General features: G+C 36.5%; 1 protein-coding gene across 5 annotated transcripts in view; it reads left to right on the top strand.

The window, feature by feature from the left end:
* The window catches only part of UBE2W (ubiquitin conjugating enzyme E2 W), a 32239-nt gene extending 8356 nt beyond the window's left edge, over positions 1-23883 (top strand). For 3 of the 5 annotated variants that reach the window (XM_075085254.1, XM_075085255.1, XM_075085257.1), the window contains exons 2-6: positions 9635-9726; positions 12884-12986; positions 15514-15669; positions 16757-16832; positions 20992-23883. In XM_075085254.1, the coding sequence (XP_074941355.1) occupies positions 9635-9726; positions 12884-12986; positions 15514-15669; positions 16757-16832; positions 20992-21005 (441 nt within the window). In that variant the 3' untranslated portion in view covers positions 21006-23883. Of the gene's footprint in view, positions 1-8882; positions 9041-9634; positions 9727-12883; positions 12987-15513; positions 15670-16737; positions 16833-20991 lie in introns of those variants that run through there. The other 2 variants (XM_075085256.1, XR_012659239.1) reach the window with 2 other exon arrangements.
* The last annotated feature ends 3893 nt before the right edge of the window (positions 23884-27776 follow it).

Here is a 27776-nt window from a genome sequence, read left to right as displayed (position 1 = left end):
AGAAATGTGTGAATGGAAGAACCAAAATACTGAAAATAGGGTTGTCACTGGTCTTATTCTCTCAGGCTAGTAGGTTGTACTAGCAGACTAGTAACAGCTTTGCTTATGAAACAACATGGTGGTGTTGTAACAACACTGTTGTTGCAGCCTGTTAACAACTCCTCCTGTTCCAGTACAAGGTTACTGTTTGCCTCCATTCACTGAGGGAGTGCTTAGGGGAAAAAAAAAACACGTCTCCTGCATGCAAAAACTTCTTCAAAACAGAAAGGACGTTTTTGTGAAATATTTTGTAACTGGAGTGGGGGAGGAGGTGACAGCCTGTAGCGCATAAGTGAAATGTAAATTCATTGCCAGGACTTTGTCATAGGACTGACAGAGTTTGCTGGGTACATTTCAATCTTTGGGTGGAACAGAATCATTAGTAGTTATGAAGAAATATTGTTAGGTCTTCCTGGGGCATGGCAGCTTTACCAGTGTAAAATAGAAGAGTGGAGCCCCTGTGGGATTAGTTTTTGATTTTTAACTATTTGAGTTAATTTTTCTTCCTCTTTGATCTCCAAGCCAGATTAAGATTTGAGTTTACAGTGTCTAGAGAGGCTTGGCCTTGGAAGGCTAGTTCTTTCTTACTTTATCACAACAGAGAAGAAGGTATTCGTGTGTGTGGAAATAGAAGGTTTCTAACAAAACTCGAGTGTGGATGTTTTGGACACTCATGATTCCTAGTCTGTGAAGTTCCTGTTCAATCTTTCAGTTTCTTCATATCCTCATGATACTGCCTAACTGAGCATGGCTAGTGGAGTCTCTGCCACTCCAGGTGAAAAGGCTGCCACATTCCAGCTTAATCACCCATCACAGTTTCTGTTAGTGGTAAGAGAAGGTGTGGTGATGGAACATTTCCTCCAGCAGAAATGAAAGTAAGCTGTTTGCCCATTTTCCACTCTTTGCTCTATTGGTAGGTTTCTGCTCTGCTGATAGAGGAAAAATTGCTTTTCCCCCAGCTCCTTCTACCAAACTCTTAGCACTGCCCTTAATATATCCCATGTTGTACCGAATCTCCTTTTGGTTTAATCAGCTCAGCCTTTCTCTCTCTCCCTTTCTTTAAAAAAACCAAAAGTCTCTAAAATAGACTTTCAAGTCTATACTGAGGGTTGTTCATAGGTGAAGTGTTTGACTAAGCTCATCATTAGTTTACCCATTTAGGATATTATCCATTTAAGACATCGCATATCTCATGCAGCATTTCATGAAACACCAAAAAGTGGAAAATCGAAGAATTGCAAAGATAAGGCAGTTGAAAATATACATTGATCTATCTTAAGTTTTATTTTGTTTATATCACTTGCCTTGATAAAGTTTCTATTTTCAGCTCTGAGGAGATAGATAATAAGCCAGGAGTATGGGCACACAATTGAACTTGCTTGGATTATGGTGTTAATATTTTACTGCTAATCAACAGAGCCACTGTAAGAATGTATGTACGCTTTGCCCACTCCAATTATGAAGTATAATACATTAACTGAAACAATATTCATTGCCTTAGTTGCTCTCAGCTATATGTACATAATTTGTACTTCGTAGTGACCCCTATAACTAAGGGTGCCTTACTTTTTCACTGTACACATGGTTTTGTTTGCATATACCTTTGTTAAACTTTAACTCTCTAGGCTCCAGTTTTCCAAGGGAGGGGCAAAGCTGTTGTAAGAGTTCTGACAATGGGCTTAGAACGGGAAATAGGTGCCCAATATTGTGATACTCCTTTTTAAAGGTATTGAGAGGTAATTTTCATATACCTACAAGAGCTACATAAGTTCTCGTGGTGGGGGAGGAAAATACCTTTGACTGCACTGTTGCTTTGTGGGAGATTGTGGTTAAAGTCTGTCTATCTGTCCGTGGGTATGATCCTTGTTTGTGGTAGAATGAGAAAAGAGATCCCTGGTTTGGGGAATGTGATGGTGATATTGCCGTATATGCTTTGGGAATATAGGTTATTGCCTTTTGAGGTAGCTGACAGGGACACAGAGACCTGTGAAATAATTTTGTATTGGTTAGTAAACATTTATGTGAGATGTAACGTCTAGCTCAATGGTGCACAGTAACGAAACTATCTGATTCTAGGAGATGCATTCTGAAATACTCATGTTGCCAACCTCCAGATCTCCTCCTGTCCTAAACTGCTACGCTCTCCCACTTTTCACATATTGCATCATCTTATATGCTTCTTCCCTGCCTTGCCTTCTGCTTCTTTGTATGATTCACTGGGAATCAACACACATGAGAATTCAGCTGTGGCATTGGAGATGTTACCACCCCAGTTCCAAAGGTGGCCAAGTAAGATGTGTGCCAGTTTGGAGAAAGAAGGGTGGGTGTTTTTGCTTAGCAAAGGTGCTAGAAGCTCTTGGCTTTGGAGATATATTTAACTTGAACCATGACAGACAGTGAGTGCCATCTATCAGGATTGAAATGATACAGGTGGTTGCGAGCTGTCTGGGGAGTTGGCAGGAATTTTACTCCACTGCCACCTAGTTAATTTTGTGTTCTTTGCTCCATATGCTTTGAGAAGTCTTATGAGATTGACACTTCAGAAAATCTGTGGAGGATAACTGAAGGGGTTGCACAAATCCTATTTGACAGAATTAGCAACAGAATACAAGCCACTGCTATGTCAGTCATGTCTCACCTACTTGAATAAACTTTCTTTTGGAACGGATGTTCGGATCAATATTAAGCTGTGTTCTTTGATTTCATCCTTGAATTATCCTTTCCTGTAGAGGTAGGTGAATTAAGTAATCTTGGTTTCAAAGAGGTAGAAGTCTTTGAAAAGACTTGTGTAAACTACTGGTAATGTTACTACTCTATGCCTTTTGCAGCTGGTTACTCCTTTAATTGAAGGACTGTGGTGTTGTGTCTTCTGTTTCTGATCTTCCTACTCTGCTGTTTTGTTTCCCTCTATATAGTGAATGTTTTTATCAATTTAACACTTTTTCATTTTGGTTTACTTGGAAGTTGTATTAAAAGAATGCTTAAGCATAAAGTCCTCTCTCATAAATAAGGAAAAGATCAAATTAAGATTTGCCTGTTCATCCTTCATTTATTCCCCTTTTATGAAAATAACTCCATGATTGCAGTAGTGTTTTCTTTCACAGTCTCTTTAAATAGAAAGTGGACAAGCAGGAAGGGAGCTTCAATATGAAATCATGTGATCCCAAGAGTGTATCAACATTCAGCAAATATTTGTTTGGAGGTTATTGTGGGAGTGAGTAGCTGCACTAGCTTGTATTTTGAAGTAGAGGAGCTGGTTGAGAGGCTGAAAGCAACAAGAGGATGTGATGAAAAAGATTGTATTCTTGATTCATGGTAAGAAAAAAAGCCAACGTAACAACGGTATTGACTTTAGATATGCATGTCTTAACATAGCTGAAGATCTGTAAATAAAGAAGGACTCCGATAAGAGTGTTGAAGGGCTGCAAGTTTCTAGAAGAAAATACTAATTTACAATGGAAAAATACAGGAAATATAGGAAAATTCAGTATGGCTATGTGAGGACCTATTTAGTGACTTGAGGATTGAAAAGGTTTTGTGCGAAACAGAAAAGTGAAAATAAGTATTTATTGCTAAACCTCAACATGAAAGAAAGGGACAAGCATATAAGAGTGATATCTACCCGTGGTGCATTGTTTTAAATTAGCAGATTTGAAAAGCATTAAGAAAGGTTTTTCTAAATCACTAGAAAGATGAAGGAAGGGATGAGCCTGTGAATAGAAAAGGAAAACAGAGAATAGATGACACAGGTACTTAAATTAACAACAGTGAGGCAGTAAATCATGGCAAACGAAAAGGACTGATTCAATACCTTTTAGTCACTGGATATTGTGTCAGTCACTAGGATTCAGCTGTGTGGGTTGGTTTTGGGTTTTATTTTGGTTTAAGTGTTTGAGGAACTGAATCTGAGTTCTCTGACAGCTAGGTGAGTTTCCAGATGATAAATCCTATTTTTATTCTTCTACTATCATATGAAATGGTGGCTTCTGGAAATCACTGGATTGAATAGTCTCTGATACCTTAAGGATATAATAGATAATTAATTTGTTAGTACCTAGATAAAAAGTAGCCAAAATGGATTTCAGAAGAAGAATTACATTGAACTAACATGATTTCCTCCTCTTACTGTGTGGTAACTGTTGTGGAGGAGGACCAGTAGCTGTATTCTGACGGTACAAATATTTTTGACTTGTGTTAGTGTAACATTTGAATAGCGACACAAAAAAATGTGGTATAAATAAGTGGACACCCCCCCCCCCCCACCCCGCTTATTAACTGCAAAGGCCATTTCTCAGGGCACTACTGTTGTAGTTTGGTTATAGTAAAATCACTCTTGTTTCACCTGGGTGACCGATTGAGAGAGGATGTTTGGTTCTGTCAAGCTGAGTGGACCTACCAAAGGGTATTCTGAGGGCCATCTGCAGTGGCTTTCATGCGTTCTGAAATCAGCTTGGATGATTGGGATATAAGTGTTTTTACAAAATATTTATGTGACAACAAGTGGAAAAGGTTTAAAACTGAAAACATGCAGTTCAGTAGAGAAAGCTACAAAGTATCAATAGGGGAGGAGAGGGGGGAAAAGGGAGTCTAGTCTACAAATATGAATGACTAGCAGGCTGACCAGTGCTGGTGTGGAAGACTCTGGGTTATGAGTATGGATCTAATGTAAGCCAAAAGTATTGTGCTGCTACAAAGAAAAAACAAATCTCTGGGATATATTCACATAAGTGTCATGGTGAAACATTCTTCTTTAATTTATAGAAAGACATATATTTATAGAAAGGCATATATTTCTAGAAATACAAATTTAAGGAGACCAGCAAAAATTACATGTTTAGAAAATGAGACTTGGAGAGGGAGAAGTTAAAAGAATTATGTGTTTTATTTGGAGAGAAGTAAGTTGAAATAAGTAAAAGAATTCCCTTCTGTATCCATGAAGCATAAGATAAGTAATTTGGCATAATTTATTCAACTCACCTAGGTCTCTTACTGTGAAGAAAATTCTTCTCATTATAAAAGCAAGAGACAGGGTGATGTGGAAAATGTTAAAGGCTTTTAACTACAAGGATATTTTAAGAATCTTTGATCCATCTTTATGTTAGTAAGTTAGAGAGGTGACTTCTCTGAGGTATCTTCAAGTCCTAAGTTTATAAGATTCTACAAAGATAGTTAAAATTTCTGAAAAGCGTTGATCTGTTACTTTGTCCTGTTATGTATGTTGCTGCTGATTCTCAAGAATTTTGTGCCAGAAAAAGTTTTCTGTATTCATGGCTGTCAAATACAAGGAAGGCTTTTCTCCCTCTGAAACTGTTCCTTTTCAAATGCTTAATTTCAGAAACTTACAGTTGCAGCATGCCTTTTGTATGTAAGGTGTGTAGGCTTGGTGTATCAGTCATATTTTTAAAAAAAGTATATATCTGAATGTGTTTTTTAAATGAATCTTGAAGCTAAGAGTATGTGTTTCTGGATTTGTGCATGATAGTACAGGAGTCTTCAGACTCAGTGTTACTCTGAGAAAATTAATGTTGCTTGGAACCTCTTTGGTCAGCTAGTACAAATATTAACATGAGAGAGGAATTAATTTCAAGTTCTTGCATTTAAACTTTAAATGTTTCCTGAATTACTATGGTAACCAGGAACTCAGATTCCTAATTAAACTGTATGAGTCTGGCCTTCAAGGGCTTCATTTAAAAGATTTATTTATTTACACTAGATAATCCAGTTTTGTGTATTAATGGCACACAACATAAGATGAAGTATTTTAAGTTGTGATAAGGGGGAGAGGAAGGAAAAAAATAGTCCATAATATCTTTGGAGAGTATCTTCTGAATTTTCTGAATACCCTTAGCTGCATATTGGGCTGTGTGTGCAACCCTGTAGCCAGCAGCTCGAGGCAAGTGATTCTTTCCCTCTCTGGCACTTGAGACAGCATTTGGAGTACTGTCTTCAGGGAGTCTCAGTACAAGAGTGACATTGATATACTGGAGTGAGTCCAACAGATGGCCACCAAGATGGTTAGGGGCTGAACTACATAATGTACAAGGAGAGGCTGACTGGATTCTTCAGGCTTAAGAAAAGAAGGCAAAGGGAAGATCTTGCTGATGCCTGCAACAACCGAATGGGAGGGTGATAGGGAAAACGGAGCCACCGTGGGAAGAGGAGGGACAACAGACACAAATTGGTGCATGAGATATTCCAGTAAGATATAGAAGAAACAGTTTATACCATGAGGGTAGTCAAACACTGAAATGCATTGACCAGAGAGGTTGATTAAGGGACAATTTAAAAAATATTAGTTAACCCCTCTCATAGAACAATTTTTCAGTATTTGAATGAATTCTGGTTAATAGGCCATGATGCCCTCTACAATCTTGTTACAGTTGCTATAGAGTACTCTCGAGCATCTTCTGGAAAAGGTCTGTAGGCAGCTATTCATTAGTTTGTATAGAAACAATTGAGTTGATGCTTGGTAGAACAAAACAAATTTTGAAAATGCCTGGTGAAAGCCTACTAAAGATGCCCAGCTATGCTTGTCAGTTGAGGTATGGTTGACTTGTATGGCATGGTTGATGGAATAGTAGAGAGTTGTAAAATAGATAGTATATTTTGTATTCCACTAGGAAAAAAAAAACAAATAAGGGCTTGTATTCCCAAAAGTACCCATCTTAAATGTGTATCATAGGTTCAATAAAAGTATTTCTCTTTGTGTAAGGACTTTGCCTTGATTCTATCTTTACATTGTAGTGGCTAGATTAATAATTAGGAAATCTTTAAAAGCATTTTTTTCTACCTGAGTTGTCTAACAATTTCAGAGTTCCTATCATTATGAGGACTGGAGGAATCTAGGAATTTATTATAAAATGCTATTTTTGTTCTTTAACTTCAAGGGAAGTTATCCAAGATAGTCAGTATAGCTGGAGAGAATAAAAACGAAAAGGGTTCTGTGTCATCTCTAATAGCAGTTTTTGGTCTTCTGTCCTGATTGTCTGTAGTTTTGGAGTGAGATCCTCTTCATTTGTGGGGCTGTTTTTGGTTGTTTTTTCTTTTCTTCTCCCCCTCCCACCTTACTCTGAAGGGGAGCAACGTTGAGATACAGGAAATCTGTCAGGACACGGTGTAATGGAGAGCTTCAGATAGGCAGAGGGTTAGAGGGTTGCAGTAAAGCCAAAGGGAATAACGCCTTCTGCTGGTACTTGGTTCCATTTGGGACATTCCTCTAAATGAAGAACAAGTCCAGAAGAGCTGTGGGTTTCCTGACCTCTGCATCCCTTCCCTACATTTCTACTGTGGAGCTGTGCCTAGGAACTTACTGTTAATCGGAATTGCACTGGGGTTTTCTATGCATTATAGATAATCATAGTCAGGTTTTCTTTGTGGATTCCCTTATTTCAAAGTGTTATAATGAAATGAAAACAAGCTTTAGCAATGTTATATGCTTGCTTTTCTGGGGGACTTCTGTTATTGAGTTTCTTTGGCTTAATAGTCAGATAACATACCTATTTTCTACTAAATGTGCTCTTTCCAGCTTTATATGGGAATGATATGGATGTTTTGGGGTTTGGTTGGGATTTTTTTATATTCTTACTGAGATCTGCAAATACAGGTCAGACTGAATGTAGGTTGATACTTCTTTGAACTTGCTAACCTGGAAATGATGATTTCTTTTTTGTCTTTAAAAATATGATCTTGTTTACAGTGATGCTTCTGACCCAAAGTATAAATAGTATCTTCTGTTATTTCTCTGGGATGCATTTTTGCATCTTAATATATTTTGTATTGCAACTGATGTGATGTCTGTATGTATTATTTGCGTTTAATGGACAGGCCCCCACAATAGTGTCAGCAAATATTTCTCTGTATGATGATCTATATGACAAGGCACACACAGGTTGGCTACCATTGAAGCTTATTTGATGACGGTCTTGAAAAGTGTCAGAAAGAGAGTAGACTTGAAAACGTCTCTGCCACTTAATTTAAGGATTTGTAAAACTGTTTTGGATCCTTGGCCTTTTGCAGTTTAATTCATAATAGTGGTGTTAAACACTGTTGGGATTCATAACCTGAAATTTTCTTGAACTGTGCAGAAAGCAAAAGATGAATACTAGGTATCTAACCTGTTTTTCACTGTGCTAGCAATATATATAGCTTTCTAAATACTAGCATTTTTTCTCTAGTTTGTTTATATCGGTACACCAATTATAACATCCTTTAAAATTACTTTATGATGTAATATTTAACTTCAAAACATATTTGTTTAATTGCTTGCAAATAAAAGACTTTTAAAGTGTGTATTTGGGTTCAAGGTAGGAACTCTCAAAATAGAAGCCCCAAGCAAGTTCTCGGGGCTGCTTGGTAGAGACAGAAAGTTATTTAAAAGTATAAATTGTGAATGTATGAGGGTGTTTTTTCTTTAGGACCTGCGCATCTGAATTTATTGCACTCCTGTTTCAAAGGTATTAATGAGATACTGAATCACTTCTGTGTTGACAAATGAACACTTTTTCTTTTCCCCTGTGGATTTTTTTAAGTTCTACTGAGCATCAGAAAAGTTGTTTGGAAAATTAGTAAGAAACAGCTACAACTGTGTGATAAACCTACATTTTAAAAGAATTCTATGTTGAATCAAAATTAGATACTAAACCCCCAACCATACATATTTATTTGTCTTGATTGCTCAGTCATGCTTAAACCTTATGTAAGGTCATTTTGACTAGTGGGATGATGGAAGTGGACTGGTAGGTGGTAAACATGAAAATTGTTGGCAGGAAAAAGGAGAGCGAGAAGTGAGAAAGCCTTGAACTTTCTGTTATCTGGATGGCTTGGAAATGACAAAACATGTTGCATAACTGTTTATACGGAGAAAATACACTCTGAAACCAGTGCCAGTGATAGCACCACACAGAAGTTGCATTTCCCTTGCTCCACAGATTGTAAGAAACAGTTCTGGTAGTTGTTACAGAAGCAGCTGGTTGCAGTTACTGATTTATTCCTGTCAAAATAGGTAAGGATTACCTGACCTATTGATGTAACACTCTTCCAATTAGTACAACTCTGTAGGTTCTAAGATGCGGCTACTGTAAAGTTATAAAGTAGTCTGTGTTCTGCAAGTCACATAGTCTTGTTGTACTTTCGTGTTGTGTCCTCTGGGACAACTTAGGACAAGGCAAAGGCTTGCACAGATGCCAGGGAGAAGTATCATAGAGGAGGAAGAGTTGTGCTGTTAAAATCTTGGAGAATTAGTTGTAAATCTGATGCTATCAGGGGAATACAAAATGTTCACTTCTAGGTGTAGAGCTCTGATTGATGTCTTTGTAATACGACAAAATCCTGATGCCTCTGTGTATTTTGTAACGCAACAGTTCTTCGCGTAGCAATGTTGCAAATGTAAGTGTTTTTGCATTTTACCAAAAAAATAGGTTTAAGGCCTGTGACTTTTCAGTTTAGTTTCTAGTTTTCCTTCTTTCTCACCTTTGTATTTAAATTTTCAAATTAAACTCCTCTTACCTTTCAGCAGTTGATGAAATGTACTTTAATGTGCATGTTTATTGTTGAACTTTATTTAATATTTTAAATATTCTATACAATTTCTTTCTAGAAACGATTACAAAAAGAACTGTTGGCATTGCAGAATGATCCACCTCCAGGAATGACTCTAAATGAAAAGAGTGTACAAAATTCAATTACGCAGTAAGTATATATACTGTTTTATTTTTGCTATCAATCTGAAAAATGTAAGTAGTAAGTCCTCTGCATGCCACTTCCACATGCCACATGCCACTTTTTTTGGTCCAGGGAGTGAAACATTGTTCTGCTTAATGAGCATATTGCAGTAATGTGCTGGACACTTTCAGGAACTGGATAGAGAATTAATCAAATTTTTATTAAGCTTTTATTGTCTAACGAAATGTCAATTGGTAAAAGCTTCTGCATATTTTAGAATAAAATAATTTCACGATCTTTCATAGCTACTAACCTCTGAAACCCTTCTAAATTTATTGAAATAATGGAATAGCTGGTTTAGAGTTTCTGCATTATTTGTATTGAGTATATTTTGTAGCTGTTAATTTCTGTTACCTCTTTTCTCTAAACTAGGTGGAGGAAGGTTCTTAAAGAGCAAAGTTATCTAAGTATATTTCTTCGCACTTTCCTCCCTGCTGTAGTTTTTTCTGTGATTAGCAAAACGGAAAGAGAAACATGGTTAAATATTCCATTGAAATTGGGCAGGTGTTGTTCCTGGTATTTAAACTATTTTCTTAATTGACTGAAATTCAAAAGATTAGACTGTGGTGACATTTCTTTTAGATAATTTTCTTAGTTTAGTTTTAGAGAAATGTTAGCATATGTAAACATTTATAAAAGTATGAATCTCAGGCTATATGTTCTGGACTATATTATTGATTGATGAATCAATTTAAAAACATAACACAGAGCTGACTTCTGATGTCGCTTCACATCTGCGTTTTTGGTGGTAGTACTCAGACCATGTTACATGAGGCTTTTCTGAGCCTTTTATATATATGTGTATATATATATAGATATACACACTGAGTTAAACACTGCTATTGCTTTTTAAATGATGCTGGGTTTTGTGATAGTTCATGCAGATGAATGACTGAAACGAATTGAAATAGCACTTTCCAGAATTTGGTACAAATGATTATAAACTGCTGTACAATTGCTGAATTACAGCTTGTGTTTCTTGCTTTACTTTGGGTGTTCTTTGGGAAACGAAATACTTAAATTTTCTGAAAAAAGGACTCCCAACTAATATTACAAGTGTGTTTCACTCATTTAAACAAAAAACAGCTATTAAGTGAAAGTTTACAACAGATGAGATGGAAAATGAAAAAAAAAAAACAAAAACAAAACCACCAACTGTTTTTTTTCCTGTTTGTGGATTTCCAGTTTTCTTAGGATGTGTCTGTTCGTGGTTTTTTTTTTTTTTTTTTTTGCTAAGTATGTACCATTTTTATACCTTTCAATACCTTACAAGTAAAAAGTTCCTGTTTACTGTCATGCTAGATTTTGGAATTGTCACTGTTTAAGCAGCTTTCTATCAAAGTAGCTTCATATTTTTTCTCTTTGAGGGTTTTTCATGTGAAGTAGCATGTTCTGAGTTCATTAATCAAGTTAGAGTTTGAACTGGTGCAATAAAGACTTGTGTAGCAGTACTGGCTTGGTTTTGGAAGATGCTGAATAAGATAATTGGATGCCATGATGTAACTGGGTCATTTGAAATGTTAAGCAATCATCTATTTTAAAAACACAAGGATTAGAAATTTGAGATGGCTAAACCGTAAAGCACACAGGAAAGATGGGTTCTAGTGATTCCTTGACCATAAAAGGAGCAATTTCCAAGCAGAATTATCTTATACTCTAGTAAACGAAACTATTTTAAAAACTTGAAAGTGAAGGCTCTGGATCACAAGGACTAATAAAGCTGGAGAGTATTGGTGTGGCATGTGTATAAATGTAAAAGCAGAAGGCATAAGAAGAGATAAGTGGTCTGGAGCACAGATAAATTAAATGGAAGGAGTCTTCACAAAATTAAAATGTAGAACACTAGTACAGCCATCATCATGCGACTGTTGAAGATACATTCCTCCTGAAGCATGTGGCAGCTGGCAGTTCAGTGGAGAAGCATTTTTTTCTCAAAACTCAAAAATAAAAAAAAAGAGGTAAATAGACAGGAAGATTAAAAATGTGCACAGCTTAAATCGGGGGTGGGGGAGAGTATATATGACAGGAGGATGGAAGGCTGGGAATAGGATCATCCGACTGCCAGCTGGAGATGTCGACTTTTCTGTACACATTGCTGTTCTGAAAAATCTCAGCTCCCTGGAGTCTAATGTACATCTTATATGAGCATTTTTGTAGTCTCTTGCTGAATCTTTACCATATCATGTTGCTCAAATGTGTAAAACTCAATCAAGTTTGAAAGACAAAAATGGGGAAGTGATGCTGCAAAGAGTGGCGTTAAGTGGTCAACAGCAGACCTCCAAAATGACAGAAGTTAGATAGGGTGCTGCTGTATTTGTTGAACAATATGCAAAGCATCTATTTTTTACTGAATTAAAAAAAAAGCAGCACCCAACAATCCAAATCAAAACCAAAAAACCTACACCTGACACTGTCCCCACCACCCCCAACTCCACCATGTTATTATGATGAAAGGAGCAGAAGCAGAGGAAAAAGAATGCTATTATATGCTGAGGTGTTCTCTTTATTACAGTTGCGAAACATCCTCTTTTTTTGTTTTTAATTTTCTGTGACCGTTTCCTTTTTATACTCTTAACTTTTTCAGTTTTGGTTCCATTACCTACCAGGTTATATACCATTTAATTTCTGACTTTTTTCACAGATGTAAGTGCAAAAGGAGTGTGGCTCTTCCCCCTTGAATACAAAATTTATTTTAATTTTAATAAACTGTATTGATTTTCATTACAGAAAAGTAAAATAACATTAAAGAAAATGTGTACTAGTTTGTTTCCTTCCAAGCCTGTTTTTGAGTAGGAATAAACTTTGGAACAGGTCTCTTGTTTCAGTTTTGTTGTTTATCATTAATAGCCATTTTCTTGGGAACTGATGGGTCTGTGTTGAATTGAAGTCATAATTACATGTATAATTTGCTGCACTATATCAATGCCTATATGTAAAATACCAGGCTTTTTTTTTTTTTAAATGTAGGCTTGATGTGTTATTCACTGTTGTGATGGTGATGATACTAGTGGAGAGTTTAGATGATTTGTCTGTGGCTGGTAATTGATTTATTAGTCCTGTGCTCCAGGAGTAAAATTACAGTTTGTCAGTCCACAATACTAACAAATTTTTCCCCATTCCTTAGGTGGATTGTAGACATGGAAGGTGCTCCAGGAACACTATATGAAGGGGAGAAATTTCAGCTTCTATTTAAGTTCAGTAGTCGGTATCCTTTTGATTCGCCTCAGGTAATGGCTTTCTTACTTCTTGCTTAATGCTACCTTTAGGTTAGGGCTGCATGACATGCTGAATATTAGTATCATCCACATATCCTAATAGAAGGTTTAGTTACTTTATATTAAATGCACTGTGCAGATGCCTTTTCTTTTAAAAATTACTCTGCAGTGAGGTATAGTCCTGTGACAGTCTACTTGGTTTCATAGGAGATGAAAGAGCAGTGTAAACTGGAGGTTTCTTTGAGGCTGATGTTCATATCATATGGAAGAGCAGCGCAGGGTGAAGTAGGAAGGTCCCCTGCACTGCAGTGTAGGATTAGAGTAAACTACTGCTTCTTTTGGACCTTTTCTTTTTGCTTCCAACAGGTTTTTTCATTTTGTTTTTAAGCCTCTTACGTCTTCTCTGCTGCCATTGTTAATAGAGCTGGGGAAATACTGTGCTTGTGGTAGGGATTCTCATTGATACATGCCATCTTTGAGAGGCCTGCAGATCTAGTGTTTATAACTGAAGTGTGAGATACTGTGTTGCTTTCATGGCAATGTAAAGAACTGAAGGGGCAGCAATACTACTAGGCTGTAGAATGAGCTCTGTATATTCACCCCTCTGTTACCTGAGGGGAATGTTAGAAAACATGGCTGGTAGGAGTAGCGTTTGGCTCTCACCCTAATCCTCTTAAAAAGAAGAAGAAAAGCAAAAGTGCCTTAGTTCTTGTCCTGTCTGTTTCAGCTCAAAGTTCCCAGATTGGCCTCTGACTCTTTCCTCATTGGTGTTGAAACTGCCACACAGAGCTGTGAGGGACACTTAAACCAATAAACACTGCATATGTTTTAGGTACCATGGTAAAAACTAGAATGCTGACTTTTCAGTCTTAGGTTTTAAGGAACAAACTGGCCACCTGTACTTCTGCACCCTGTCAGGTTGGCAGTGAACTACTCATAGGTGACCCACAGGAGAGAATACACTATGATTTGGTTCCATGTAGGTGCTGTGTGTACTCATGACCCAACCTGTGCAAGTGGCTCTGCGCAATATATTGTAAAAGAGCAAATTAGATCTCTACATGTACACTGATTTTTAGCATAAAAGACAATTAAGAATTTAAGTACTGGATACTTGATTGTTGTAAATGGCTAGAATTTCCATTATACAAAAAGCTGCTGTGCAGTAAGTTCATTCTATATTACAAATCTCTGGGTCGTAATTCTCTCTCCTGCAAATCTGCCTACTGTGAAATGACAGTTTACGTTTCTGTTGCTTAATCACTTGGTTGTTTTCTGCCTTAAAATGTATGGTGTTTATCATAGTGTGCATGCTTTTACTTACCTAGTGTGCCTAGTTATGGTTTTCCTATGAAAGGAAGACATCAGTTAGAAGTGGTCTACATTACTGGATTATGATGGTAAACTCTTCAATGCTTAGTAAGAAATATCAGTTTAAAGACCTATGAAAGATCATTCTGCGTCCAGTTTTTCTGCTGCATTAGAAGCCTATCTGCCATTTGGCAAATGGGTTAAGCTCTAAAATTTGTTTCCTATATGATGAAGGTGTTGCTTCTTTCTTATAGTCAGTGATAAGGTGGGTGTGTTGTGTATGTGTATACATGTTTGTACACATACATATGTCTGTATAACTTCGGAAACAATTAAGAGGCTTCTGGGCATTATGGTTATGAGTGGTAGAGATTTATTATGTCATTGCATTAAAAGATGACAGCGGTTATGCTGGATAAGGAGCTCAGGAATATAATGCTGCTATGAAGGTTTCACTTTTGCTCCATGACCATTGGTCCTGGGCCAACGATGTGTTTGACAAAAACTTGATGTAAGAACAATGGTTGTCAAAATTGCTTTTTTAACCTTTTTTTTGACTGTGATCCATTACCTTTTAACAGAGAGGAGGTTCTAAGTGCCATTCCTCTGTTTTCTTCCATGTTGAAAACATATTCCATTTGAAATAATGATCTAAAAATGTTTCCTATATGGTAACATACTTCAGTTGTACAAGTCCTTTGTTTTGTAGTTAATAGGCTTGATGCATTTTGCTCTTTATGATGGAACTTGGATGAGCTGCCTAGAACTTAATTTCTATTGTGTCTAGAGTTATAGTAGTCATCTGTGAATCTCATTGCGTTTCCTGGCATATAATGTTGAGGTTTATTAAGTCATTAAAATCCAGTGTTTTGGCTGGGCAAATGTATTCCTTAGGACAAAAAGACTGAGGCTGCAAGACAGAAAAAGTTTAGTGTGATGTCTTTATACTGTTACCTTTGCATTTTTCTATGCTGTATAACTATTCATAGAAAAAACCCTACATTTAGCCATTTAACTTACTCTTCATTAGTTATTTAGACTTCCACTGTTTTATTTTAAATTTCAGTTAATAGCTTCCAAAAATGAATGAACCTGACATGAAGTGTAATATTTAGCGTAAGTGAAAATGGCAGAACCACTTCTCAAATAAAATATTGTTTTCCCAAAAGCAATACAGCGTTATTTAAAATGCGGACAATAAATTACAGCTACGTTTGTTCTTTTTTAGGTCATGTTTACTGGAGACAATATTCCTGTTCATCCTCATGTTTATAGCAATGGTCATATCTGTTTATCCATTCTAACAGAAGACTGGTCTCCAGCTCTCTCAGTGCAATCTGTTTGTCTTAGCATTATTAGCATGCTTTCCAGCTGCAAAGAAAAGGTATGGGTTTTTTTAGCACTGTTGGACTAGAATAAATAAAATTTGAGTCTTCTATTTCTTAAATTCTAAAATAGGCAAACCTAATATATTTACATATCTACTACTGAAAAAATACTAAGCTGGAACTGCAAAATAAACACTGCAGTAAGTACTTTGTAACTATTTTCATGGTATCCCGCTCATACATTGTTACTGGAAAAGAGGAGTGAATGGAACCCTTCTAGTTGTACTAATTGTGAAGTTCAATTGTGTTTTAGGACAATTCTTTGTAAATTGAGGGCGGTAAAGGCAGTGAAAAATGACTGTTGAAATGTCTTTAGTGCAGATATGCGTAAGGCTTTGCAGCTGCACTATTTTGGTGATCTTGATCACTTTCCTTTCAGGAAAGTAAACGGTGCTAAGCTGCTTTTTTGGTCATAGATGACTGGCACTGATACATTAGACCTTTTTTGTAAAGAGACTGCCCTTTTACTCTTGACCATTTCTTTTGCAGTGGAATATATGTGGAAGTTAGATGTGGTCAGAGCATGTACATCTGTGCTATCCAAACATGCCTGTTCGTGTCACATCCTAGTCACGTGTATGTGGTAGAAAAACACCCCCAAAATAGCATTGTATTGTATCCTATGATTTTGGCTTTGCATAATGACGACACTTAAGAAGAAAGCTGAAGAATGTGAAGTATTGATCAGATATAGATGTTTATTTTTTTCACTTACTCCAAGCTGAGACTTATGGATGTGAATTGGACCTAAAATTAGATTCCAAACTGCAAAGGAATTTAATTTGTTTTTTTTTAAACAAGAGCTGTTCCCTTTTTGTGGGTTGTTTTCTTTCTTTTTATTCCTTTCTTCCGCTATCTATCTCCAACTCGTTTGGTATTTTTCATTAATTTTTTGCTGGGAGTAGCTCCAGTAACAATTGTTGCCTGGATCTGTAAGAGATTTTTCTTGACAAAGATCTAGTCCTGCCTGTTACGTCATTTTCACTGCATTCATGTGGTAGCCTTTCATAAGCTTATTAAATAGCTCATGTATTACAATATAAGGATTGTTTGATTATTTGTAGGTCTTTTCTTCTGTTGCAGAGGCGACCTCCAGATAACTCATTTTATGTAAGAACGTGTAACAAGAATCCAAAGAAAACAAAATGGTGGTATCATGGTAAGTATTTAACTAGGACCAGGAATTTTGAAGGAGTCATAAGTTAGGTGTTGTGGAAGGTCTGTAATGAAACTAGGTTTAGCTCTAAACCCAGGGTTTTTTTGTTGTTGTTCGTAACACTTTAAAAGCTTTTACAGTGGTTAAAAGATGCCTATATATTTGTAAACAGCTATGTGTTCTAATAGATTTCCACTTTTAGTCAGAATTTCCAATGTGGGACAGTTGGCTGACTTAAGGGCTCTTAAGAACTAATAGTCAATAATACAGTAATAAGTTTGTACATGTACATGATAAAAAAACACATCATACTAAAATTGCTATGTATAGTACTACAGTGCCTGCAGCACTAGTGTTGTGTTGTTTTGGTTTGTTTTTCTGTTGTTGTGGTTTTTTTCTTTCCACGTGCTCTCTATCTGACTTTATACTGTGCGGTTTCTTTTTTCTGCTTCAACATTTGTCATCCTCTTCCCAGAGCTGGGCTTGGCTATATGTGCTTGCCTTATCCACTCTGTTGGTGAGGAAAGAAAGGAGGATGGGGTAGAGACAGGCAATGCTTTTCTTCTCTCCTCTCTTGTTGGCCAATACTTTCTTTGCTGTCCACAGGAAAATACTGTACAAATGGGGGTTATTGGAAGCCCATGTATTTTGGGAAGCGATGTGTTAGAGCAGGTAATACTGTGTGCTGGAGTGGTGCAGGAGGAGTTGATCCCATCACTAGGTTTCACTGAAGGCTCCATCATAAGACATCCTTTGTATTTCACTGCCTCCCCACCCCAGGACATGTTCTGTCCCCTACGTGAAATGAGACCAGGTATTTTGAGACAGTGGGAGTTAATGACTGGAGAGGCAAATGCCAAAACCATCACCCTTAGACTCTTAAAAGCCCATGGATGCCTTAACAATAAAAACTGAAGTGTTTCGTAATGCTTGCTGAGACCCATGGGTTTTTGATATATGGTAATGTAACAGAATGAAACTCTCTCATAATACTCTAATAGTATCTCTAAAACAAAGTGACTTCAATTACAGTAAGAGGAGTGCTGTATGTCATGGGATTAAGAGGTATTTAAGAAATTCAGTACTGTTTGTCGTGTGGCTTTACATGATGTCATTTTAAAAATTGACTCCAAGAATAATAATCATATTGCCTGCAAAGCTGGGGTTTTCATTTTCACCAGATTATTCAGTAGTCACTTTCTCTTCTCTTTGTTTTTGCACTCTTGTAATGTGTTTGGTGCTTCTCCATTTCTAGTTTTGCTTTCTCTTTATTTGCAATTTTTTGAAAGTTTTTTATTAACTATTTTTATTTTCACTAGCTAGTTATTTTTAAAGAAAAGGAAGTAAAGTTTCATATATTGGCTTTATCTTGTGATTAAAATGTTCTGTCTACTCCGAATTTGTACTGGAGTCTTGTTTTGATTCAGGATTGAAGTCTATCAAGGAGAACAGTCTGTAGATAGTACTTTCGTTTCTTATTCATAAAATTCAATTTGAGTTAAACAAGCAAAATGCCAAATGAATATGAAATGTGGTTTATCTGACTCTGAAAGTTGGTGTATAATTGTGGCTCAAAACCATCAAGCTGCTTACAGTCCACTGAAGAAGTCATTTAATTACTTCACGTTAACTACGTGATGGCTGTTTTCTGAAAGTCAGAAAACCCTAGCCTTCCCCAGCTTCAGAGCAACCTATAGACCAACCTGAGGCAAGAAAAGGCAAGTCTGTTCATTTAACTAACTCATACTGGTTTGCATCATTATATTTTGGTTTTTAGCTTCCTTTTTAAGTACTAATTATGAAGGAGGTCATGATTAAAAGTTCATTGGGCTTCCCATTAAATTCTTACATTAAAAAAACCTCCACACCTGATGTCCATTGGACAAAAATTTTCTTAAATGCTAGACAGTTTTGCCTTAGTTTTGCATGTCACTTGCTCCTTCTCTGAGTTTCTCTTCTGTGGGCATATATAACAAGACTGCCAAGGCATGATCTTTAAATTTTTAATGTTTTCTTAATGGGCTTGAAGAAATGGTGGGTTACACAGAAAAAGGGAAGTGTAGCTTGCCTGCTATAATTTTAACCACCTCTCTCTGAAAAAGAACTGTCTTCAACCTTATGTATACCTGAAAAGCTTTACAAGCCCTTGAAAAAGGCAATTCTGTCATCTTCATTTTCTGCTCCTGCTTCAACTAAAGTATCACATATCTAATCGTGTGATTGAAACAGTCTGGGTTGGGTAAATTAGGGGAGAAAACCCAATCCCAACCAAGAAAGCAAGCCAGCTGTCCAAGGATAACCACTGGGTGCAATAGATGCAATTGCTAATACAAGAACAGGTGGAGGAAAATGCAGAGTAGTTCCGCTCCTTCTGTTGTCAGCTAGCCATTGGACTGGCTTAACTTTAACAAGAAATTGAATCCCTGTGTTTTGAAGAGAAAGTAGGGAGACTGTCATCACTTTAAACACATGCCTTTGAAGGAAATTTTTTTTTCCAGCAGGTGCCTGGAATTTATTTAGCTGGGAACAAATAGTACATGACTGGGAGCTGATATAAAGCAAACGGATATGAAAACAGAAGGATAAAGTGGCACTTTGAGATATATTCTGACACGTAAATGTGTGTGTCTATGCATTTAGTTTATTACAAAGGTTTTAATCTCTCATTTGTATCCCTGCCCAACAAAGCAACTAGCGCCATAACCAGAGTTACCAACTAGTTCCATAACCAGAGTTACGGAGCCTTGTTTGCTACAAACTGGTGTCCTCACAAGCCCTGTTTCAAAACTCCTGACCTTTGATAACTAAAATTATTTCTAGATTGTCTGCCCTACCCAACATCTGCTTCAACTGTACATTGAATTCCATGCTGAATTTCAGTCTGAGGGTTGATTGTGCTCTGTTAAAGACAGGAGGATTTTCCAGATACAGTTTTCTTGGGCATCCAGGCTGAAATAGGTTTCATAAAGCTGTTGCCTGGTTTTGGTGTTGTCAGGAGGTAGATTTTTGTGAAAAAAGAGGACATGGTCTTTGTTTTCAACCAGCACCTCTTTACTGCTCTTGAGTTTTTTTTAATTAGAAAGTGTTTTCTCTGCTGTTTGGTCTGAACTTTTAGTACACAGTTTAAATACCCCTTCTATCTTTCTTGCATCTTTGTCCCATCTTTCTTACATGTACAGTTTTTTGTTCTTTACCACCCTAACAAAATGAAGAGGTTCTGAAACATGTAATAGTATTGATGACCCAATGTTTTCCAGTGAGAACATAGGATTATTCGCCACTACTTTGTACATGCTAAATCTGTACACAGTGAAAATACTGTTTATGAGGCTACGTTTTCTAGCTGTGCGAGGTTAAAAGTAAGTGCATTAAAAATAACCAGACAGTAAGTTTGCTTGCTGTTAACAAGCTTAATATTTACTATTACCAGATGCAAATACACTGCAGGTCAATGTGTGGAAGAGAAAGTTTAAAAGGAAGAACTTTAACAGACAAATGTTTATTTTAATATTGAGCATAATGCAGAAAAGATTGGCATAGAATACTCTTTTTTTTTTTTTTCTTGTTGTTGTAGTATGTTCTGTCCAAGTACAGTATGTATCTAAAATTCTGTGAAAGTTTTTTCATGTTTAAGATCTTAGGATCACAGTGGTGACCTATTACTTTTACATAATTCTGTCAGCTATAGTTCCTGTTGATTCTTGAGAAAGAAATGAATATACATACATATATATGTATGTATAAAGGGTTGAGAATGCATCAAGAGAATCCCATTCTGCCACTTATTGCTATATATTCCTTATAAAAGGATTTCTGATGTGGACCTACTGTACTTTAAGGGGGCAAAATGTTAAGCATATTTGGTCTTTCCTTTTCCTAACAAAAGGAATTTCTAAATATTGAATGTGGAAATTACTGTCCTTTTAATGGAATATTTGCTAATACTAATGTGCTTGGGGATATATGTGTATTTTGAAGTTTAATGTTCGATATTTGTTTTTTCCTGAGTCATTATTGAACAAAACTGCAGAATTATTCAATCAGTGTATTTCCACTGCATGTTACTGTCTATGCCAGGAATTGTTTCTGCATACAGCACCTTGCTAGTTTGGACTTAGAATGTTTATATGTTTTCCATAAATACTCTTTTTTTATTTTAAAGATGACACATGTTGATGCCACCATTTTGTGATCCTCGTAGCAGAAGATAGTCCTACTGAGAAAATGAGCACTTTGATCATTCAGTCTTTGAACTTTAACCTTTGACTGGAAGTGACCTATAGGCAATGAAGACTACTTCCTTTGACTGCATTTTTACTAGTGTGCATTCTGGGCGCATGTTGATCGCTGGTTCAGTCCATGCAACTGACATGCTTTTATTAGTCATACAGTATTAATGCAGGTGTCCAGAAATGTCAGAATAATTCCATTATTTTTATTTTAAGCTTTTGGAAGAATTCCAGGTCTTCATATATTGTGCAATAACACTGAGCTCCTTGGCGGTTTTGGTGCATCCATTGCCGGCAATGGACATTGTACCAGGGAAAGGTTTTGCTCCTGCCACAAAAAAGATTGATGCATGACAGAGCTTATGAAAGTTTTGGACATATTTGGATTATAAGCAAGAGATCGACCATTACCTTAAAAGCCACCCCATTCTTTTATATTTGGATTCTATGCACTGTGATCACAAAACTAGCAGCATGAGTTAACATGCCTAGCTGAAGGACTGTAATAAGATCGTTGCATATTTATTAACTTGTTTATCTGCTGTCAAATTGTTTTGACATGGATGGTTTTTCAAGTGACATTGGCAGAGAGGTACAATGTTATCCCTATGGTGAAATAAAACTACTTTTTGTATATAGTTATTCATATCTCTGAAGCAAAGGTATGAGTAATTTAGGGTATGAGTGATTTAACCAAGAATTTATTTTGGAGATATGAGAGGATGGCAGTGATATAACTGAACTTGCTGCAGTCCGTAATTGGGCTTGTAATTTGTACTTTAGAGCTTTTTCCAAATAGATTGCACACTGTTATTTCCTGCTAGCCATCAGCATGAGCCCTACTGCCTACACCGATATTTCATTTATTTATGTGGTTGAAAGCAATCCATATAACATTTTTTGTTTGCATTCACTGTTTCTTTTGTTGTTGTATGTCATGTTTGAATGTTACAAAACAATATTTTGATTGAAAAGCTTTGTCAGAAGATATTTTCATGTAAATTATTTCTTTATCTTGTAAGCATCATCTTGTCTTTTAATCCTGTACTATAAAAAGAAAAAAAAAATACATTTTTGACAGAGGCTTAATGTTTTGACAAAAAAGTGTGGACCTTCTTATTTAAGTTTAGACTAAAGTATATTTTCTTAACTTGCTTGTCCCACGCAGCCATACCAATTTTTTTCCAGGCTTTTACTTCACCAAAAAAGGGGAAGAAGCCTAAAATCAGATTGACATTTTTCTATGGAGCAAAATTTATTGAAATAACAGATAGTTGTTCTCACCACTCTGTAATATTTTGATACAGCAATTAGGTTGTCTTTTTAGGAAGCACTTTTATAAACTTAATACCTTTACACATATGCAAAATTTCTATAACTTTTTTTTACTGTTGCCTTATTATTACACTAAAAAAAAAATTCAAGTGATTAATGCATGAATGTCTAAATCAAGTAACTACTTGATTTAATAACAAAGAAAAGCCAAAAAAAACCCCAAACCCCAACCAGAATGAATAACTACAGTAACAAACAGAAAATTGGCTGAAAAATTTGATTTTTTTTCCTTACTGCTGTATGATAACTGACAAGTTTTATAGTCTTGTACATACTTCTCTGTACCTAATGTTAAAACATTTTAAAAAAGTATAGATGCTTAACTCAGGGTGGATAGAGTTCAGATGGATTTGCTTCAGAGAAGTATTTTGTGCAGCAACTGAACGATGGATATTGCCAGTGAAGTGAGGCTACAATATACTTCAGGAACTGCTATTTTTTCTACTGTATTGAAAATATCTCTTGGCCTTTAAGACTCAATGGTAAAATCTAGCTTTGGATATAAATTTGATGTGTGTATATACTTTCACAATGAGCCTTTAAAACAGAGTTCAATTTCTTTTAAGAGCCAAAAATAATAATTTTAAGCAAATGAAATAGTTCTGTTCCTAACTTTTTGTTTAGCAAAATTTTATTGTTGTGAGATAATCAAACTGGTTACTTTTGGAAATGGTTCATACGAAAGAGCAGTAATCTGATACTTAATCTGTATATTCATGTTAACTGCTCTGTTGATTGAAAGGATTGATGCATCTTTGAGAAATTCATGTATGAGTGGTTCACATCCTATCTAATAGTCTACAGGAAAGAGACCATATTGTGACACAAGGTAATGTCTCTGAAGAAGTGGTTCAAGTTCATCTTCTCAAATTCATGTATCTCTTCATATGGTGGCTTGCCATACTACAGTACATGGTTTCAGAGAAGCTTTATCACATACTGTATGTATTTTGTTGAAGATGTGTATTGTAGTGCAAAGCATTATACATTTTATTGACCTGTGCTATTACATGGACTACAGTGAAGTTAAATAACCAAGTTTATGCTGCTCTTTAATACCCCCTCCCCAATATACTTAGATCAAAAAAATGCAAGGTAGATTAGAAGAAAATGTACCTCAGGACTTTTAGTTTACAGTAGAAATGCCTCCATTGGTTCTCTTGTAGATCTGTGGGTAAGTTCACCTATATACAGAGGGCCAAGACAAAGCCTGTATACCACTCAAGCCCTCAAAATAAAGCAACGATTCTGACCATGCTATGATGTCCTGAAATAGGGCTTGAAGTAGATGAAGGTAGTGCCATCCTTTCCATAGGGTGACCCTGTGTATGTAACTTACTTTCACTTGGAATTTCTCACATGAAATGGTTACAGATTTGGCTTGAAATGATCTTGCATTTATTTTGTGTCAATGTTCATGTTGTTAAACACTTTGTTTTGTGTTTAGTGTGTTTATACTATAACACAATAAATTCTTGTTTTAAAATAGATTACTACCCTTGAATGGAAATACGTGTGGACCTTTTCATGGTGAAGTGCAGAAGCACTGGTCTTTTCATTCAGGTTCTCTTGAGATAAAGCTGTCAAAGTGCTGTGATGGATATCAAGGGAGGAATTTGGATATAGTGAGCTGTTCCCTCTTTTCTCCAGAAAGTATCTGTTGTAACAGCTGAATAGTTTCTTTAAAAAAAAAAAAATCATGAAGATATAGTGCTTCCATTTATTGTAGATGATCAGATAGTTCCTTATGGTTCTTTGCTGTTTGACAAACACTTCAAATATTGAATGAGGAGTTGCAGATCCAGGATGTCTTGTTTGCTTGCAGTTTTGGGAAGAGAGTTTTTATTACTTTGTTAGCATATGTCAGGACAGTTAAATGAAACTTCTGCTGCCTTATATCAGTAATTGCTTTCAGTTTTGTACAATTTTTTATTTAAGAGTTGGTGGCTTCTGTTTCAGAAAAAGTGAGGCACTTGATACCTAAAAAACGCTATTTTTGTGAAAAAATAAGTTTTTAAATTCATATATGTTATGAACGCTCTTCTGGATGTTTGATTTTTAGTTATGATGTTATTTGAAACTCTGACAAAATACAGCTCACATCTAAGGTTTTAAAGGTATGATCTAAGGAGACCGTAATATCCCCATGTCAGTATTTAAATTTTAAAGAACAGATTAAACAAATGTCTGGCAGGAAAGGTTTTCAATATAATTGATAATAAGACCTTCCAGTCCTGTTCTGATTGATTTTCTTTTTTGTATATTTAAATATTTATTAAAATGAATAATTTTTAAAAACGGGGGGGAACCACCTGTGGCACTCATGTTTCTTAGATGATGTCCTGTTCATGCTAAAAGCTTTCTGATAGTGCAGCTCTATAATCTCTAGCTTTGTTGGGGGGAAGCCAGTATAGTTTTTGCCTCCTCTGGTAAAGCAATACAGCATTATGATGTGCTCGCACACTCACAAATCCTGATCATTCTAAAAAAATAGGTTTGAACTTGCTTTTAAAACAAGTTAATTTTAATCCAAATCACTCAATCCAGATTGGATTTGCTCTCATAAGCAGTGGTACCTGAACTGTTGTTCAACCTGAGTGTTGAACTGGATGAAAATTAAGCTGCATTAGTGATCTTCCATCTTCAGCTTGCAGCTACACAGCAGGGTGGGAAGAGAGACTTGGGATTTGGTTTGTGTGCAGGTACTTGTTGGCCTAGTGTTTCTAGGACTTCTACGAACTTTCCAAACCATCAGGCTTTAAAATACCTTAAATCAGAAAGGTAGAAATATCCTAGGCCGCCTTCTACTACATTAAAATATGATTCAGAAATACTTTTATTTCATTTTGCTGATAATAGCAATGCAGGGTAGTCTGTTCACTTGTCACATTTTTTTTCGTCAGGTTTTAAGTACTTTTTATGGTGGTGGTTGAGTCAACTGCTCAAAACCCCTCAACTTAAGGAATTCTCTCTGGAGCTACTTAAAGTGAGTTTTTTTTTTAATTACAAAGCAAAGGCATTTTCAGTAACTTTGTAGTTCCAAAGTAATTGCTGTCATGAAGTGGCTTCCTTAGAAACCTGTGTAGGTTTCATTCCAATAATTATTTTTTATTAACAAAAAAACCCCCACCCAAAAAAAACCTAAATGCAAAGTCAGTTGATCATGCAGTGTAAGAGATCAGTGTAGAGATCAGATATATAAGCCTCTGTCCATGTCTTTAGTATAATACTATGTAGGAAATCTTACAGTGTGTCTCAGAGATAGTAGGTTAGACTGTATTTAACACCCTTCAGTTTACATACATGCTATATGCAAGTGTAACTTTGTCTTGTGAAGTGTAATTTTTCTCTCCACTACTTCTGGTTAAAGAGCTGCTTACAAGAGACTACTTTTCTAGCATAGGAATTCAGAATTCAGTGAAGAACTGAAAACCATAATGATAGCCTCAGAGAAAGATGTTACAATCTGAAATCCTGCAACACTGACCGCAGTAGCTTCCCTCATGCTGGTCTGGCTTTTGGTACTTAAAATTTCTATGGTAAGACCTTAAAAATTCTGTCTTGTCTTCAGCAGGTGGGAGCCTATTCTCTTGGAGCCCTTTGGAGTGCTTTCTGCCAAGTAGGTCAGGGTTAAATCTGTTCAGATGAACGTTCTGGGCCCTTTCTCTTCCCAGGATTACACTACTATCTGGGTGGTGCTAATGCAGTTCTCCAGGGCATTTTATCCTTGGACATAAAGTCAAGCAGGGTTCCTGTTGTTCAGTGTTTTCTCTTAGTTTACTGCCACAGAAAAGGAGGAATTTGTATTCTTCCTCCTTCCTTTCCAGCCTCATGATTCACATTCCTACCTCGCATCTAGCTTTATTGTCCGAGTCTGCACTGAGATGATTTAGCATGTTAAACCTGTAGGAAGCTGATCTGAGAAGAAAAAAGTGAAATTCTTTCTTCTCAATTAGCAAATTGAATCAGCTTGCTGCGTCATCAAGAATTTCAGAGCTAGTGCAAGAAATGGAAATGATTGTGCAGCTGGGATTTGGGAGGTGATGACTGAAACCTGCTTCATATCTTTAGACTTTTCTTAATAGTGTAAAGTACTAGACACCTGGTTTTATGCAGAAGCTGAGTTTTATATGCTACGAGAAACCTGAGAGCTGGAGATCTGGATGTCACTTATAACAATCTATGGCAGGGGATTCTCCTATCTGTTGTAACTGTTTTCTAGTAAAAATTCTGAAGTTGTTCCAAAGCCTTCAAGGGATCTGTCACCTTTCCATTTAGATGCCTTGAGTTTCTGAGCCCAGGATTTTTTTGGCTGGCTTTTTGGTTTTGTTGTTTTCTGTTCCCCCCCCGCCCCGAAATAGCAAGGCTGCTAGCATTGCCTTGCATGGATATTTTTGGTTAAGCTTTTATCAGGCCAATGTTGTCAAATCTCAGTCAATTATAGAGTTATATAGATTCAGTGAGGCTGCTTGGAAAATGCCCAGTTATTTTCCAAAAGGAAGACAATCATTATGTTACAAATCTAATCTCAAGAACATTTGATAGAAGCCAAATGCGGCACAGTCATGTTCTAATACAGAAAGCACTTGAGACAGAAGTCTCAAATACAGATCTCATTTGTCTGTTGTATGCTTAAAAAGCAGGACTCTTGCACTGTGGTAGGAGGTTTTCAGGACAAAACGACACTGTTCCTCGTCTCACCCCTTCCTCTGAAGGTCTTGTTCAAAGGCAGTTGAAATCTGATGGTTTTGGTCTCAATTAATTATTCGTACTCGGTCAGTAAAGAGTGACAGCTGTCGTTCTGACTGGTGACAAGGGGTGAATAGCTCTTGACTCTCTTATTCTCTAAACTGTCCATATGTCTACAGAAAACATTGGTAGTTCTATTTCACTTGCATAAATGAAAGTACACCTTTATTGGGTGTAGACATCTATTGTAGTACTCCTAAAGTAGCAGTACAGGAAATATATACCACTAAATAAACAAGTCAGAAAGACTGATAAAACACCCAGTCTTCAGATGATTTAGGGTACATCGAGCCTGAAGTCTTGATTTGCATAAGGGTTTGAGTTTACGGAGAAAAAAGAAATTGGTGCAAGGTGACACATCAGTGTGTTTTGTATCACACTGAGTTTGACTATAACTCTCTTTTGAACTCTTATGTATCCGTGCATTATCATATGCACCAAGCAGTAATTTCTGTCTTCAGCATCATGCTGGAGTAATAGGTGACTTCGGCTTCCTTAAACAAGTGATAGTCCAGACAATCCTGTGTTGGGAACGATCTTGGAAATGCTCCCGCAAATTGTGTTGACCAACACAATGAGGGTGCCATGTGGAGATAAGCCGTGCTCACAAAGTGGGGTGGGAGGGAGAAATGAG

The sequence above is a fragment of the Phalacrocorax aristotelis genome, chromosome 2 (genome assembly GCF_949628215.1).
Source record: "Phalacrocorax aristotelis chromosome 2, bGulAri2.1, whole genome shotgun sequence".
Taxonomy (NCBI): Eukaryota; Metazoa; Chordata; class Aves; order Suliformes; family Phalacrocoracidae; genus Phalacrocorax; species Phalacrocorax aristotelis.
Note: the sequence above shows the minus strand (reverse complement) of the source record. Positions and strands in the feature narration are given on the sequence as shown.